At 34.5% G+C, this 17,315-nt stretch overlaps 1 protein-coding gene across 2 annotated transcripts; it reads right to left on the minus strand.

The window, feature by feature from the left end:
* Positions 1-27: 27 nt before the first annotated feature.
* Positions 28-16,610, minus strand: LOC123309081 (alpha-(1,6)-fucosyltransferase). Of its 2 annotated transcripts, none has more exons than XM_044891953.1 (8): positions 16,302-16,610; positions 15,958-16,245; positions 15,741-15,906; positions 15,497-15,683; positions 14,257-14,494; positions 11,668-11,995; positions 9,227-9,583; positions 28-1,140 (listed from the first exon to the last, which is right to left on the minus strand). In XM_044891953.1, the coding sequence occupies exons 1-7, from the start codon at positions 16,535-16,537 to the stop codon at positions 9,263-9,265; spliced, it is 1,764 nt and encodes a 587-aa protein (XP_044747888.1). In that variant the 5' UTR covers positions 16,538-16,610; the 3' UTR covers positions 28-1,140; positions 9,227-9,262. The 2 variants fall into 2 exon arrangements, with proteins under 2 accessions (XP_044747888.1, XP_044747887.1); XM_044891952.1 differs by having other exon boundaries at positions 28-1,264.
* Between the last annotated feature and the right edge of the window lie 705 nt (positions 16,611-17,315).

Below are 17,315 nucleotides of genomic sequence, written 5' to 3' on the forward strand. Positions count from 1 at the left end.
GCCCCTCCTTGTAAATAAAAATCTTTGTACACTTTATAGAAATATATTCCTCTCAAATAAAATTACATAAATACACAACATTTTTGTTAATAAACAATATTTCTAATTTCTAATAATAGTATAGGTACAAGTGGAGTCGTTAATTTAAACACATTAGTTCTTTAAAAACATACATTAGCAAGAATGTCCAATTCTTGACGAGGAATAACAGCCATAGAGGGAAATTTCATTTTTACTTTGTCCCTTCATAAGTTTTATCATTCAGTATTGGTGCAGATTCGTTTTGAAAATTGCAGCTTATTTTTTTACTGTTCACAACTACGGAACTAGATAAAATTATAGAAGCTCTCAATAAATTATTGTATTGCACATTTTCATTCATATTTTAATTCCATTCATAACTGAAGATGAATCGAGAAATATAATTTGAGCAGTTAACCTTAGTTAATGAGGAAACTCAGGATATCGGTAGTGGTTAAATATGGTTTGAAGTTTTCACAGCTAAGTATTGTAAATTTTACAGATGAAACGAATGAAATAGATATCTACAAATTCACAAACATATGAGGTAAATTTGAAATCAATTGTTCATATCAGAAGAAAATGTCAAATGGATAACTGTTCAAAATTTGTCTTATATCAAATATTGAATTGATGTAGCCGATACTTGAAGAAAATCCATAATTGAACAGATTATTAAATTTTCACAAATCTGAGTTTTTACACCACGACACATGTTTCGCTACCAGCTACCACAATAGCATCGAATTTTACCTTCATCCACCTGAAGATGCTATTGTGGCAGCAAAACACGTGTCGTGGTTTAAAAACTCATATTTGTGAAAATTATATGATCTGTTTTTAGTTCAAGTCTTATATCTACGGAAACAACTCATAGGAGATTTGTAGAATTTTAATGTAAAAAAAAATGATAATGAAAAAGAAGAAAACAGAGATTCACAGGCAGTTCTACTGATGGAAGCACATCTACATATAACATATTCTTTAGTCAGAAAAAATAGAATTGTTCACACAAAATCAACAGATTTCATTCACATAACACAAACCAATTCATATAATACATTTTTCCGTTCACTTATTCTTTTTCCTGGATAATCACAAAATATCCTCTGGATATTCCTGTGGCATAAATATAAATTATTATTGTCCAGTTGAGAGATTAACTGTACACCAAAATTAAAATTCTCGCATCAACATTTCATTTGGCAGTATATTCTCATTTTATCAGTTCATAACATTGACTCTGTAATAAAATATTTATAGATAGTCAATGATGATAATAAAAAGTTCAATATATTATAAGAGATTTTCATTTCAAATGAATCAGAAACTGGAAAAAGATATACAGGATGTTTCACGAGTGGTTAGTCATAGGCTAGTGGTGAATGCAGTTCATCTAGGCCTTTGAGGAATGTTGCTCCTTTTGTACTTTAGGCAAATAGTTTTGGAGATACAGGGTGATTTATGGATTTTGGCCTAAATTTCGAAAATTTAAAGCCAAAATCCATAAATCCCCTGTATCTACGAAACTAATGGCCTTTGGGTACAAAAGAAGAAACTTTTCTGAAAGGCCTAGATAAGCCTCATTCTGCATTCACCATTAGGCTTGCCCAACCGCTCGTGAAACACCCTGTACAACTTTTATTCATACTTTGGCTCTTCAAGATTTTTTTTAGAAAAAAATTAAATAATTTGCAAATTTATAGCGAATTTTGAACGAATCAAGCAGACTCAAAATCGTCTTAGTCAAAAGAATACTGGAAAATAACAAACAGTTCGAAAAAAAACACGTGTGAGTCTACCAGCAGCCACAGATTTATAGCCTACAATTTCTCATTATCTCATCACCGATGAGAGTGATTGGCCGTTCGGAATTTCCTGCACAAGTGAGCGCAAAGAACAATATCTAAAATGTTGAATGCTTTAGAAAGTAAGACAGGTAGGATATAGGAGAGGGATGGGCAATCGTAATGTCAATTTCATTTTAGGCTTTCTGTAGTTATATCTGCTCATTGGCCACACTGCTAATCAATAGGTATCTTGGTGAGAAGTATAGTTATTTTCCTGACAAGTGCGGAAATTGATACTTTCCCGCACGCGAAACGCACAACACGCACAACTACAGCTGTACATGTAGTGGCATGCAGGAAACACACTTAACGTATGAGTTGGGGAGATTATTTTTTTTACGAATTTTTTTTCATTATTTTTCTTCTCTCCAGTTTTTGATGTTTCATTTTTCCGCACCAGTAAAAAAATAATTTGTCCACACTCGAGTGTTTTTACCTGCTCTCCTGTACTTATTTCTTTTCGAAAGTGTCATTGCGGGTTGCGGGGAAGTAAATTTTTCCCCAGCTATTAGAGGAAAAATTCATTTCCGCACTGGTGCGGGAAAGTGATAAACTGAAATGGGAAAAGGAAAATGTTCGAGAGTCATGAGTAAAGTGTCTTTCCCGCGTACGACTGCCGTTGACCAAACGACTAGAAGCGGAATATCATTTTTCGCACTTGTTAGAAAACTATTTGAGTCCAATTAGAAAAGTATTTCTATAGCTATATCTTTTGTTCAAATTATTTGATTCAATACTTGAATTAATTGCTGAAAAATAACTTTCGTCTTTGAAAATGAGGATTAGCAATTGAAGAAGTTGAAAGGGAAAAATGAAAACTATGTTGAATTCTACAAACAATTTGCAGCGATCTTTCGAACAGTGAAATCAGTGCATCCATATTTGTAACTAGGGAAATTGTCGCTACAAAATTGGAAAAAATTGTACCGTGCGTTCTCAAAAATTCATAGCCAAGCATGAAAGAAGTTTTAAAGGTTTATGAGTTACTATCCACTGCATTTTGTGGGTTCAAATTCGATAAAACTATCAAGTCAACGAGAAATTTTTCTTGAAAAGTTTTCATATCGAAACAAACGCCATATTTTGCAATTCGGCTTAGATGAAAAGTCGAAGGCTGTTGATTTTCAGTTAAGTTGAAAAAATTTCGATGCTTCCCCCCAAAAATTTGGCTTCGGCCCATGCCTACCATAAAAATACCAGAAATTGAAAGAACCCAACTCTTAAAAGTAATTTTAACACTAACTAATGAGTATTCGAACATTTTGGCACATTTTCTCGTTTATACGCCGTTTTGGAGTAATTTGATATTGGAAAATGAAAAATATCTGTGGAATTCTAAAAATTGGTGTATGTGAATCTGTTGAAATATCTACAGAATTATATAACATATACAGATGTGTAGTGTCGTAGATTCAGCTTGCTATTCTGAAGGAAATTTCGGGAATTTTTTTTTTTATTTATAGTGTTCTGAAAAAGTTCACTTATTCATTCATATGAAAATGAAAGGTTAAATGGGTTAAGCTTCAATCTGGTACTCTTGTACGAAATGTTATAAACAACGATAATGAATTATTGTATTCATTCATTGTATATGAATATCAGAGCGAAGTTAATATGGGTAGTTATAAGCTGAATTCGAATATCGAGAATGAAATAGAAATCAAGAGAAGAATGCTCAATATATATCGCCAACGAAATTGCGGTAATTCATTTATTGTGTTATGAATACTACTCCTTCCATAAAATGGCATGGAAACAATGAGTTTATGCTTGGTCTCCTAATACATTAGCTTATTTCAAAGGTTGAAATGGTATATCTTGGCGCTTAGGAAGACTCATTATGAAAACTTAAAATGGCTGTATCTTTTCATCTTGGCCGAATCGGAACAAATAGTAGAGAAAAAAGTGTTTCTTTTGTCCTCAAAAATCTACTTTTAAAATATGCGCAAAAGTCAAAGACTCAACCTATGTAGTCATGTCGGCGTTTAAACTTCCGTCCCTATTCTTTTTTCAGTTTTCTTCGAAGAGATAGACATCTTCCAATACTAGCCTAGATGCTATACATTTCTGATAATTTTTTGGATTCGCGTCTTAACTGAAATTATCATTCCAGATGCAAATTTTTGGTTTTGTTCGTCATTAGCTGTTGGCATTTGAGATGAAATTCTTTTTTTCTACGCGAACCTCGAATTTTCTTGCTTTCTATGTTGATAATCTTTTCAGTTATCATAATATGATCGGAAAATTAATTCGGTGAGTCATAATGACCTACAAAGGAAGCTTCATTTTTCAGATACAACCGGAATTCCCACCATCAATAGATGTGATAAGTGATAAGAGTCAATCTGTATATTCTAGAATTTCCAGTTAATAACTTGAAGTATCCTGCCTTAACAGGGAGGCAATTCTTATTTTCAGTTAATATTACTTGGACAATATTCAAGATATTATTCATGTAGAGATTAAAATTTTTTTGTGATGTTTCCATATACATATAACCTCCACTAAATTATATTTCCTGAAATCTAAGCGAGTCGATTTGAAAGTTTTCAGAACTTACATGAATATTTTTTCTTCAGGAAACATTTAGTAGTTCCGTTAAGTTTCAGGAAACTTATCTTCGTTATTCCCTTTTTTGTAGAGAAATGCTCGAACATATCCATTTTTTTCTAATTATGCAAATTTTCATGTATAATTAAGGAGTTTGTCATGGTGTCATGCAGTTGATTTTTTTTTAATGAACCCTTTTTTACAAGATATACAATAGATAGTCGGTCTGCTGCTGAGGATGATTTGGTCATTGATGGGATCTTTTATTCATTTTGCGGTCAATGACATACAATTTCTATTAAAATCATTCCTTTTTCGTGGAATGATGAAGAAAGAAAGTATCAATTACATACTCATTCAATTTACTAATTGCGATATTTTTCGACTAATTAGTCACTCACTTCCATATGAAACTTGGAAAAAATCAGTCACTCCTGAAGTGAATGTAATTGACCTCAAAATAAATGAAAGAGTAAATATTTGAATCCAACCAATTCCAACCATTCATGCCAATAATGAAAAATTGGTTGATGAAAAAAATCAATGACCAAATCATCCTCACCAACAATTGATCTATACTAGCATCATCCTTCTACAAAATATTTAATAGCGGATATGTTTTTTGCGTTACTCTTCACTCATTCTAAATATTCCAACTTATATTGAAATTCATCGCAGCTTTCATCAATGGGATAATAGTCAGAAAGTTGCAAAAAACTAAAAGAAATTTTAATAAGGGATTTGATGAAAACACGGAATATAGGGTGAAATCATCAAAATAAATTATGTCATGAAAAATCGCCTATATAAAACATTCAAGATGGCGGAGCTATCATTGCATTCAGTCAAAAATCGCAGCGTCCATATGATCAGATCAATCATTAGTACCTACATCGGATTAAAAGGTAGGTAGGGAGAATAGAAATCTGAATTCTAACATAAGCGATACGACAACGAAATAGATATCACCTTTAGGCTAGAAGTAATTCTAAGATTAATTCAACAGAATTGAATCGTATAACTCAGATAGATGCGAATATCAATTTGAAACAATGTTACCATCTGAATCGAACTTCAGAGTGCCAACTTCTAGACTATTCCATCAATATGCATGCTGACCATGAATTCGATATTTTTTGACCTCGTCAGAGCAACACATCTCTCTCCTGGATGGAAAACGAATTGATTGAACTTCATTAGATGTTAGTGGTCGAAAAATTTGTTGAATTGTTTGATTCGTCGAAATTTTTCCCATTGATAGTAGTTTCCGCATACATTCTCTTCTTACTTCGCTTGAACCGCATTACGCAGTCATCCTGCATGCGAGTCGAAGCAATAGAAAACGTTCGCTTTTATCGCCAGAAACTGTGCCAGGAATCAAAAACGAAATAGATATCATCTTTCGGCTAAGTAAATGTATTCTTGTTGCTATACAGATACTGTATTTACATTAGTCTATTCGGCTAGAATTAATTCTAAGATTAATTCAACCGAATTAAATCGCAGGCCCCCCACCAACAATCAGATTAAAACAGGCAGAATCTGGACTCATCCGTGAACAGACGGGATCTCAACATATGCGTGTTCACATTTTCATGTTTGAGAGTCCAAAGATATACTAACTGACAAAGAAGTTTGAATTTTATTTTTTTTTTGGTAAAACATAGATAGATATTATAGCAAGCAGTAAATGATTAAAATTTGGAGAAAAAAATCGTGAGGGTTTTTTCATGTCAACATTTTTTTGTTATTCAAACAATGTAGTCGTTTTTGCAAATTTATTAAATTTTACAACGAGCCAGCTGTTTGAGGAGATCCAAAGTCGATGATTAGTTGTTGTTAAAATGCCTAGAGCACGTGTACGCGGAATTTGTCGCCAGCTAAGTGAATTTGAAAGGGGTTCTACGGGAGGCGGGGTTGTCATTTCGAGAAATCACTAACCGTACGAACAGAAATCCAACTACTATTATAAGATGTTTTCAAGCGTAGTTCGATAATGCCAAAAATCGAAGAAGAGTTGGCACCGGACTTCGAAGGGGCACAAATGAAGTTCAACATTGGCGTCTAAGTCTTATGGCCATTAGAGACCGATTTGCGACAACTCGATCTTTGTCTGATGAGTGGTTAGGAGAACAAGGCCATCCTGTAACTGTCCGAACGGTTTACCGCCGTATAAGGTCTTTTGGACTGCAGCATTATCGACCCAATCTTGTGTTACCTCTTACGGATAGCATCGCCGGCAACGATTACAGTGGTGCAGGAATGTGGAATGGCATCAGGTCGTCTTTTCTAATGAATCTCGATTCTTCTTGAGTGCACATGATGGTCAAAGAAGGGTTAGACGACGTCGGGGAGAAAGACGTGAACCTCATTTTGATGTTGAGCGTCATGTACACCGGACAGTAGACGTTATGGTATAGGGTGCTATTGCACTTACAAGTAGGTCACCTTTAATCTTTATTCGGGGTAACATGACAGCGCTGCGTTACCTTCAAGAAATAGTGGAGCCATATGTTTACCCTTACCTTAACCGGCTCGAGAATCCGAAATTTCAGCAAGATAATGCTCGACCTCATGTTGCCTGAGTTAGTTTAAACTTTTTTGAAGCGACCCATGTGAATCTTTTGCCATGGCCGCTCAGATCCCCCGATATTCCTCCCATTTATTTACCCCAGCCCCCACGGACTTTGACGCCTCTGAGACATGATTACAGGTAGCTTGGGATAGTATCCCTCAAGAAGAAATAAACCATCTTCTTGCATCAATGCAAAGACGTGTTGGGGATTGTATAGATAGCCGCCCTGGAAAAACACAATATTAACAAATTTAATAAAAAAAATTGTAAAACCTTCTTCTCTTTTCTCAAAATTTTAATCATTTACTCCTTGCTATACTATCTATGTTTTACCAAAACAAATTTGAAAAGCTCCTACTGGGTGTTGCAGTTGGTTTTTCAGTCAGTATATCTTACACGCCGCTGCTGCCTACTTAATGTCATGTGCCTGGCGGATGTTCTTTACCTCATATTGCAGCTATGCAACCTATTCCGGATTATTTGAACAGAAACTATCCTACACAAGTAGCTTGCTCGAATGAGTTATTGGTCGCATTCAGCGGACGGTGCGCAAAGCGCTTCTGCTACCCATCTGTAGCGGTAGCGGTCGGGAACATGTTGAACGTCCGCTGGCAAGCCGAGATAGGATAAGGCAGTCCAACGAGCTGTCACGATCAGCTGATTGGTTGAGAAGTCTGAAGGAAAGACGTAAATAAACGGATTTTTTAAGTTTCGTTAAACTTGTGCTAGTTAAGTCAATTTTTTTGTGTGAAAAATTACTTACTAGGTGTACTCTGTATCCATTGCGGTTCATCTACTTACCAACCTGTATATAAAAATGGAAAATTCAACATCCTTCTATATTTCTAACCATCAATTTCCATTTCATTTTCATCAACAAACTCAAATTCGTACATCTTCCACACTAAATAACAACTACTCAGTGCAAGAACAACTTTCGCTCCTTTTCGCTACCGCTACCTAGCACAAATCAAATCCGCTTCCAAAAATGGCGTCCGCTCCAGAACGTGTTGAGAATGTAGCGCATATTTCACAGAACGTTTCCGCTAGCGTTTGGTAACAGTTGCGCAACTGTTTCGTCCGCTGAATGCGACCATTGATTCGGGATATTGTTAAGAAGAAAATTCGTCGTGCAGCCAACCGTATTAGCCGATCTTGTGCTACAGTTGTAGCTCTTGCTCTTCCACCCCACGAGTATGTGCAGCACTTCTACTAGTATGATAGCGATTCTATGTTCTCCTAACTACAATCCCTCAGACATAATTAAATCGAAGGCCATTGGAATGGGTTGATTTGGATCCGTTACCTGCCAGATGGCGCTGGATTATTATTATTATTATAACTAAGGAAGGTCCAAGTCATAGACGTTGGTGACAGTTGTCTTGTTCTTAAGCGGTCAAATAGATGGTCAGCATCCACTCTTCCTCGATGGAAAAGTTTTACCCTGGCACTCTGAATGATGAGACGTTTGGAATTTCAATACAGATGGTACATTGGTTCAGATTTATATCAGCAGATCGTATTTGTCTGAATTATCCTATAAAGAGTTACTAGAATGAATATGGAAGCCATGGAGATGTACAAACATAAAACTAGTATCAATAGAAGAGACTCCTGTGTTACATAGCGCCTGGCTGCCAGTTATTCGTAAAACGAAAGTAAAACCGATTCTATGATGATGGGATATTTTGTAGTTTTTCATACTATATATACACAGCTCTACCCAAATTGAAGAGACTTTCATGGATTATCAAATGTTTGCGGAATCCAAGCACAGTTTTTTTAATAGTTAAAAATTTGTGGTAAAATATAAATACAATTTCAACTGTGGTTCCAACTAAAAAAATCTGAAAAACAGTTCATTGAAATGGCCTATCAAACTGCATATCTTTTAAACATATCTAGTTATTGTTTGAGTGAAAACCTAGACCATAAAACTATATTACACCAAAATCTTATGTAATTCGAGAATTGTATGCTTTATAAATGAGTTCGTTGTAGAATTTTTTTCAAATTCATTTTTTTCAATTGATTATGATGAGTATATCTTCATCTTTAGATCACAGAAGAAGTGATGGACTAATAATTCAAAGCTGCAAATGCCACTTTCAGAAGTTAAGAGTGCATTGACAAGAGTCAAATAACTCTTGAAAAATGATACGTTTCGAATTTTAATTTGTTCGGTTCTCAATGAATGTAACTAAAAGTCTCAATCAATGTTCATACTCACTTTCTAGAAAGTAGGCCAATAAATGTTTTATTTGTTCTAGTTTTGATTCATCTCTGAGTAGGTCGGAAATTTGGCTGTCTCAACTTTATTCTTAACCTTGAAACTTGGATAGAGAGCAATTTGATTGGTCCTTAAATTATGACCTTTACTGAAACCGTTCCAATGATTTCCCGCAACGCCGATAATATCACCTTCTGACATCGTCATTTCACCATTCTTGAGCGGTTTATGTGGAAGAACCGCTATTACATTATGAGCATTTTGTCCTCCGTAGTAATAAATATCGTCTAACGACTTGAATCTGTCGTAGGCATCAGGGTAGTATGTCTGCATTATTTCGTAAGCTACTCTGCAAACCTGGAAAATAAAATTTGAAGATGAAAAAACAAATCAAGCAATACCAGAATTCTGGATTCCGAAAATCCATGTATTTATAACAACACGAGAGTAAATACACAAAAACGTTTCTTGCAAAGACGAAAATAAAGTACACGAGGCTCACATCAAACAGTCTAGTCGGATATTTCCGCAAGTACGATTTTTTTTCAGATAACGACAAAATAGTTCAAATTTTAGTTGGAGAGGAACATCTTTCGATCGAAAACTCGGGTTGTACGAGTATGATAATCCCCCAAAGTGGAGTGGCAACCCCCTCCAGAATGTTGAATAACAATAAGGGTCGAGTGACAAATAATGTTGAAATCGAGATAAGAAAAAGTTCAAGGATACACTGCTCAAAAATTGAAGTGAATAACTTGCGTACATGTAATAATTTATGAAGGGAAAAAAACGACTATTTTGTATTTGTTCTGATGTTTTAAGTTAGCTGTCCAGAGACGGTTGATTTGCCTGAAATGGCATTGGTAAGCAAGACTGCTTCAAAGGAACAACATAGCAGAGAAATTAACAAAATAAAGATTGTATCCTATGGAGTCTGAGGGCTTGATTGAATTCCTTCAATGGGTAATTCTCCTCAATTTGGGTTATCACTGCATATGCAAGTTTAAATTGAATAATTATGAGTTTCATTCATGATTTTTTCAAATGCACCGCGGAAACCATTCAAAATCATTCTTCAAATATGGGGTTTTAAAATTTAAATCGCTTAGTTTCAAATTTACGAGTTGGCAACAGCGCCTACTAGAAAATAAAAAGATCAATGTCCGATCAGCTTGTTTATAAAGTAACAGCTGTTGATTTGCAGGCGCGTACTTACTGGCCAGCCTCAACTGCAACCGGCCATAAAAATCCCATAAAATTTTACGGCCTTCCTCGTTCGTCGCAGACTTCATAGACAGCCATCTTTGTCTATCTCATCAAGATAATGTATTTGTTTTCCTTTATTATCAAGGTATATTTCAGTCGATGTTGCCAACTAGTGCAATTGAAATTAAACGCTTTAAATTTTAAGTACCCATTATTATTTTTCATTTTCAAGTGCTTACAATAATTTTTCAATCGGCATTGTGTCATTGTGAAAGTTTGAGTAATGTTTTGCCAAATATCCATCAAATCATTGGCGAGCTTTCGTAGTGTCTGCGGTGGGTCAGATAAGCGGTGTAATTGCTGTGGCATGGCTGACTATCAAGCCTTTCCAGCCGTTGGCTGGATAACTTACCGCTGACATGGTTGCGTTAATGAGGATAAGATCTGTACCCATTAAAACAATTGCCTTCTTAAATACACATTAAGCCACAACCGCAAGAGTCGTTGACGTCATAAAATGTTCATTATTTCGATGACCCCATTCTCGCCACGCCAATATTCGTCCATCAGATTCATACAGACGAAATTTTGACTCATCCGTGTGTGTTTTGACGATTTCGAGAAGTTCTCATAACTTTTTTATCTTTGAAGTTACGGATCTGAAACTTGAACCTTCTTAGACACTTTCATATTTGATTTTTTTTTCAATTCAAAGATGACAAATTATTAGATAAAAGTTTGCATTCAAAAAAACGAAAGTTCGCGTATTGATTCAAAATGAAAAAATATTTTGAGCTCGTCAGTGGATTCTACGTAGAAGAGTGACTGTAGAAGGTTTAAGTTTCAGATCTGTAACTTCAAAGACAACAAGTTATGAGAACTTTTCGAAATTGTTAAAATCTCATTTTTTGCTGATAACTCAAAAACTAAGGATCGTAGAAGGCTACGGTTTTCTTCTAGCTCTTATACTTCCCGAGATCCCCTCAGTAAAAAACGAATTTGGCTCACCCTGTAAAGCCATACGGAAAATTTGATACAAGTGCAAAAAGTACACTTCAATTTTTGAGTAGTGTATTAATCTTGGAACAAACGAGTAGAGATACCTATGTCCCAAAAGGTTTTAGTTCAAGAAACAGGTTTAAAATAGTTGTTAAATGAATGAATGAATAGTTAATGACTACTGCATGTACTCTTTAGTAAAAAAATATAGAAATGAATAAACCCAACATCCATACCTGGGAAGAGAATGTGCAGACAAGATAATCACTCATGGACAGCATGTGGATGTCTAAAATTATACCAATCAATGATGAATCGGAATAACGCGTTGACAAAGCGGCTGTCTTGGCGATTGAAGAATCTCCGATGATTTCATAACTCGGATATTTATTTTGTGCTTCTTTTATCACTTTAGGCTCGTCTGATGCCAGATAGACCCTTCTTTTGTCAACTTTCTGTTTGAGTTCCAACTGGTTATAATATTCATCCACCCACATCATATATTCATCCACCCTATGCAGAGCTGCTTCTGTACCAACTTTGTCTGTTCTCCTGATGTGAACGCTGGAAACAGAAACGAAAACCAAATTGTTAATTGCCATTATTTCAATCTCGTGTTAAAGTGCAACAATCGTTATTTTTTCATTATTGCAATTTTCATTGAACTTTGTTAATACATATTTTAATTAGAGAACAATAAAACATGGTGACTATAGTGTCTCCGGATGAACACCTTGAATTCATTTGAACTCTGAACATATGCTTTTTGGTATGACATTTGAGTTATAATAATTATGAAGTAGAAAAACCTCTTCAAGATCTTCCATCTTCTTTGAAGACTAAGCGCAAAGTAAGACACGTATAGTGTGAGGTGACGTAGCGAAACTCCTGCATTGATAGTTTACAAAAACATAACTTTTTCTAACTTCTTGTGTCGCTGGATTAAATGTAGTCTAGGATGCTACACGACTGTAATGATCTGAAGGTCCGAATTGATGCATTTTTTCAAAGCGACAAATATATATATGCAGAACAATTCGTTTTTTGGAAAAGCCAAAGTTTTTCAATTAATATTCTGCAAAGCGAAATTTATATTTCCTATAAAAAAACCCAGATTGAAAGTCTGCATTATATGTCCCTCTGAAGACTAAGAATTTTTCATTTGAAACATTTTCGATCCTGGCTCTTTCCAAGGAGTTTTTTCAATGGATCTTTCAATATGGGTCCCCTGTATATACAAGTACAGTGCATCCTATTTTGGGTGAGACACCCAGGTTTCTCGCTTGTTGTTTAAAGATAGAGCCTTGCGGTTTTCATTCTTTATTTTTTTCCTTCAAAACTATGAATAATCCTATATAGGTAGGAGGTTACGAAACGCTAAAAAACACTAAAACATCACATAATGGTGATTTTTTGTTAGTTGGTCATGAATTTCCCAAGTTTCAATAAGTGGATTATTACTTTTGATTATTAACAGTAGTAGGTCATGTATGATACAAACATCCTTGTTGTTAATATGGGCACCATGCATTTGGGAGCAATGTTTTATCAAGTAGGCATTGGAGAGAAAAAAACAAATCTGATTCAGCTGTCATCGCCATGAAGTACACACAAGACACAACAGTCCCGAAGAACGGAAGAACTTCGTGCATCAACAGAGGCAGCTTTCCAGGATTTACAAAACCGCCCTTTTATAATATTAAATGCACTCAGGCGTATTGAAAAGGTTTGTCAATTATGTATTAAGGAAAATGGATAGCAATTTGAACAGTTTGATTAGTAAGATATTATGCAATGTTGAAAATTTGTATCAATGATGAATATTTTATTGGGTATTTCTTCTGTATCTAATTTGTATTATGAAATATTGTATTATTTATTTGTTGCTATTAGGTAGGTCGTACGTTTTGTTTTTCGTGTTAGTGATGAGTGTATTATCTTTATTTGGTTACTCTCCTATAAATAAAAATCACAAATGAAAATTTCCCAATTGATTCATCTTTTATAGGGGAAATCCATGGCCCACTAACAAAAAAAATCATCATAATATGATGTTTTAGTGTTAGCATTTCTGAACATCCTACCCATATGGTATTATACATCATTTTGAAGGGAAAAAATAACGAATTCAACGAAGTAATAATACAGGGTGTTCCATTGAAAAAAATATAAGTTTGTGTCATATCTTCGAAACCATACCCTGAAAAAACAATTGAGTAAGCCACTGGATTCTACGGAGAATTCTGTATCAGACGTAGTTTTTAGCTCAGCATTATGTTTAATAACTTCGGAGATAAAGGGGGGGTCTGAAAAGTATCAATTTCCAAAATCGCCCTGTATCTCATAAACGGAAACAGTTATGCAAAATCTGATTAGGCCAACTTGAGTTTCACAAAAAAGTAGGACAGGAACGTGAAAACCGCAAGGCTCTATCTCAAAACAAGCGAGAAACCTGGCTGTCCCACCCAACATGGGATGCACTGTACACGTTGGAAGATTCACTTTTTTTGGACAATAACTTTTTCGCACATTTCATAAAATTAGAGTATGTAAGTAAAAATATTTAAAAAAATCCGCGCAAATTGCATTTGTTGGCTACCCAAGATCTCATGGCAGCTTTTGTATTGACTTTTCCGTCTAGTTCTAAATAGCAAACTGGGGAAATTTTTTTTAATTTTGAGTATGTTCAGTTGTTAGACTTTCCCAAAAATGGATCTTGAAACCTATTCCATGGATTCATATCTGGGTAGAAGCATTCCAAATCGATTCAATTCACCCTGATTAAAACTAAAATAAAAACAAAAAATTTGCATGCTTATATTTACCCAACAATGGGATGCTTGAATCCGACATTGTTCATAGCTTCTTGGATGATAGAAGCTGTTTTCTTTTGTGGCTTCAGTAGGTATTTGAGAATTTGTCCCACCCACCATACAACTGGATCCCCATGCAGCCTCATTAACCTTGGAGATAAATCTTCTGGTATCGTGAGAGGTAAAAATGGTGGTCTCGGTGTTAATGAATCAATAATAGGTAGGTTGACCACTTGAGTCTGTGCATTGCCTTGAAATAATTTTATCAGATACACATTGTGTATGATGAAGATTTTTATAGGAGTTACTTAGAGTTAAATGACAACACCCAGACTGACTATACATTCTTTTCATCACATAAAATTATCTGGAGGAGTAGAGAAGATAAATATTTGAAAAAAATTCATTTTCAATTTATTATCTGGGATGACGAGAAAATCTTAAATATTTTCGAGTTGTCGTTTCGTTCATACCAGAAGTATATAACTTATAATAATTTTTTCAAATGGCATGCCCAATAAATTATCATATTTTTAAATTTCTCATCGTATTTTCATTTGATTTCGATCATGTCATCATTGATATTCCGAAGTTTCCCAAAGATCTTTGAACTTTTTCACAAATATTTCCTATTCTGATTGATCACACCTTGTTGCCTTTCAACATTAGAGAAATGAGATTTTCGGGAACTAAAGCCATGTAACCAGACGAAATTTATTTCACAGAATTCACAAAAAAAGATCGAATTTTAATTCGAGTTTTCAACAAAAACTGTATTTCAAAAGGAAACTCAATGGCAGCTCTGCAACCCTTAAAGCAGGGGAAAAATTGAGGTCACATTTTTCACCTTGATTTTTGAAATATAAAATAATGGCCAACATCGCATCCCTCAATTATATAAAAATATCTTTTTTGAATGCATATAACTTTGGGTGAGGTTTAGAAAGAACAACCCTGAATAAGAAAGTGGTTCTTTTGTCCATAGAAGCTTTTGAATTAAATAAAACATCTATCCTATTCATTTTCAATGAAAATCAGGGATGCAACTTTTGGAATAGAAAATTGTGCCATGGAAAAGGTTCAATTGGAAAATCACGGTAAAGACAATTCCCAAAAAATAATTTTCAATAAACATGTAGATACTGCAAGATTGAAAATATGAACTGATACTGTGTATCAGACATTCAGAACTTCTCACTTCAAACCAGTCTGCTTATTGTCAGGTCTATGAATTCTACAAAAAAGCTAATACCTGGCCAATTACTAGTAGACTCCCCACTAGGATCTAAACAATTTTTAGAAATAGGTTGAAAAATATCTTCCCAACCAGGCTTATGATATCTCCATCCTTTAGACTTCAAAATAAGTGTTCTTTTGGTACCATATGCAACCATAAAGCAGTAAACTACATGGTGCAGCTGACATCCATAACCACATCCCTTTAAAGTTCAAATATTGGATGATGGGAAATAAGATTTCAATTCAAAACATATTACCTTATTTAAACTACAGACTAACTTCTTTGCATTCCCACAGTCTGGAGGATTCTGCAGGTATTCAAACCTCTGTTGCACCAAATCGCTCAAATTCTTCGCTTCTTTTTCCCTCCAAGCTGCATATCCATCAACCTCTTGTATTTTTTCTATATCATGAAGCAATGATCTAAAACAGCAGGTTTAGATTTTGTATCCTTTCAAAACTTACTCATCTCACCTTTTATGTTCTAAGCCTAATGATAAAAGGTGGTTTATAGTATTTTTTACATCTGAAGACAATCCATTAGTTTTTTTCTGTAAATCTAATAACCCAGAGTGTACAAAATACCAAAATTCTTTGGTATTGCTCGATATCCTTCTGCGAAGTAATTCATATTGACTATTTGGTTCTTCCTTAGGACTTATAAAGAGAGCACCTTGGTTCTGCCCATATGAATGTTCAGCTTTGGTGAGCCGTAACTGAAAGTTTTCTATTGCCTGTTTTTGGTCACCCTTGAATGAATTGCTGAAGAATAAGTAATGGTTGATAAAGTTCTCAATGAGTTGAAAATATATACTCACTCCAGTTTAATATCCCTGAAAATCTCCTCTAATTCTTTATTCTGTTTTCTCAAAGCATCTAAATCATCTAAAGCTCTAGCTAATCTTTCAGCAGTTTTTGTATCTGTTGATTGCATATGAGTTCCTAACATTGGAAACGCTGTTATTATGAAAATTATCAGCCAAACTGCTAAAAATGCTGCTAATATTCGGTGCCATCCTATTGCATTTATGTGTTTTCTTATCATCAAATACATTCCAATAAATCTCTAATTTTGTTTATCCTAGTTGCACCTGTAAATTTAGGGTTACTTTCGGTTGACAGGTGGAATTTTTCCCTACAGGTTTCTTTCAAAAAACTTTTATTCTTCAAGTAATCCAGCACTAGATGACGCTTGTCAATTAAACTTCCATATTTCTATGGTACATTAACCAGAGACAATCATTACATTAACTCAAAAATTAGACGTAGGATGAAATTGGAAATTGGATAAAATATGTATCTTAGTTCTTCTCGGTCTATTTGCCTTATAACTGCCCAAGATTAGTTGGAAAAAATTTCGAATGTGTAATCTATCAACCAAATCACTAATCACATTGGCCCAGTTGCAAGAAAGTCCATTAAGATTTGATTCCCCATCAAAATTTAAAACTGGCATTTTTGAAGGGAAAAATGGAGGATTAAAATTTTGATGAAGTATTAAATTTTAACGGACTCTCCTGCAACTTGACTATTATCAGACAAAATTTTGCATTTTCCAGAGTGCAGTAAAATTCTATTCTATCTATCGTATCCTTGATTCTAATACGCGTATGGAACATTTTTGACTGACGAGTTATTGGAAACCGTATTTCATTTTTCTTCCTTAACCTATCCAGACGATTATTCATTATTACCATTACCTTTTATCGTATGCTTATAATCATCTGATAAATTATAAATTTTATAATAAGTATTTGTATTCTTCTATAAGCTTTCAATAGTTATTGTTTCAAAAGATATTCAATATCAGTATATTTGAAGATCATTTCGTC

This window comes from Coccinella septempunctata, chromosome 3 (assembly GCF_907165205.1).
Source record: "Coccinella septempunctata chromosome 3, icCocSept1.1, whole genome shotgun sequence".
NCBI classification, from domain to species: Eukaryota; Metazoa; Arthropoda; class Insecta; order Coleoptera; family Coccinellidae; genus Coccinella; species Coccinella septempunctata.

Bases quoted from the DNA above. Each gene is read 5' to 3' on its own strand.
- LOC123309081 (XM_044891953.1), bottom strand. From the start codon at position 16,537: ATGTATTTGATGATAAGAAAACACATAAATGCAATAGGATGGCACCGA. The intron at 15,907-15,957 runs GTGAGATGAGTA...CTGCTGTTTTAG, and splicing joins TTAGGCTTAGAACATAAAAG to ATCATTGCTTCATGATATAG. The intron at 15,684-15,740 runs GTAATATGTTTT...TGAACTTTAAAG, and splicing joins TAGTCTGTAGTTTAAATAAG to GGATGTGGTTATGGATGTCA.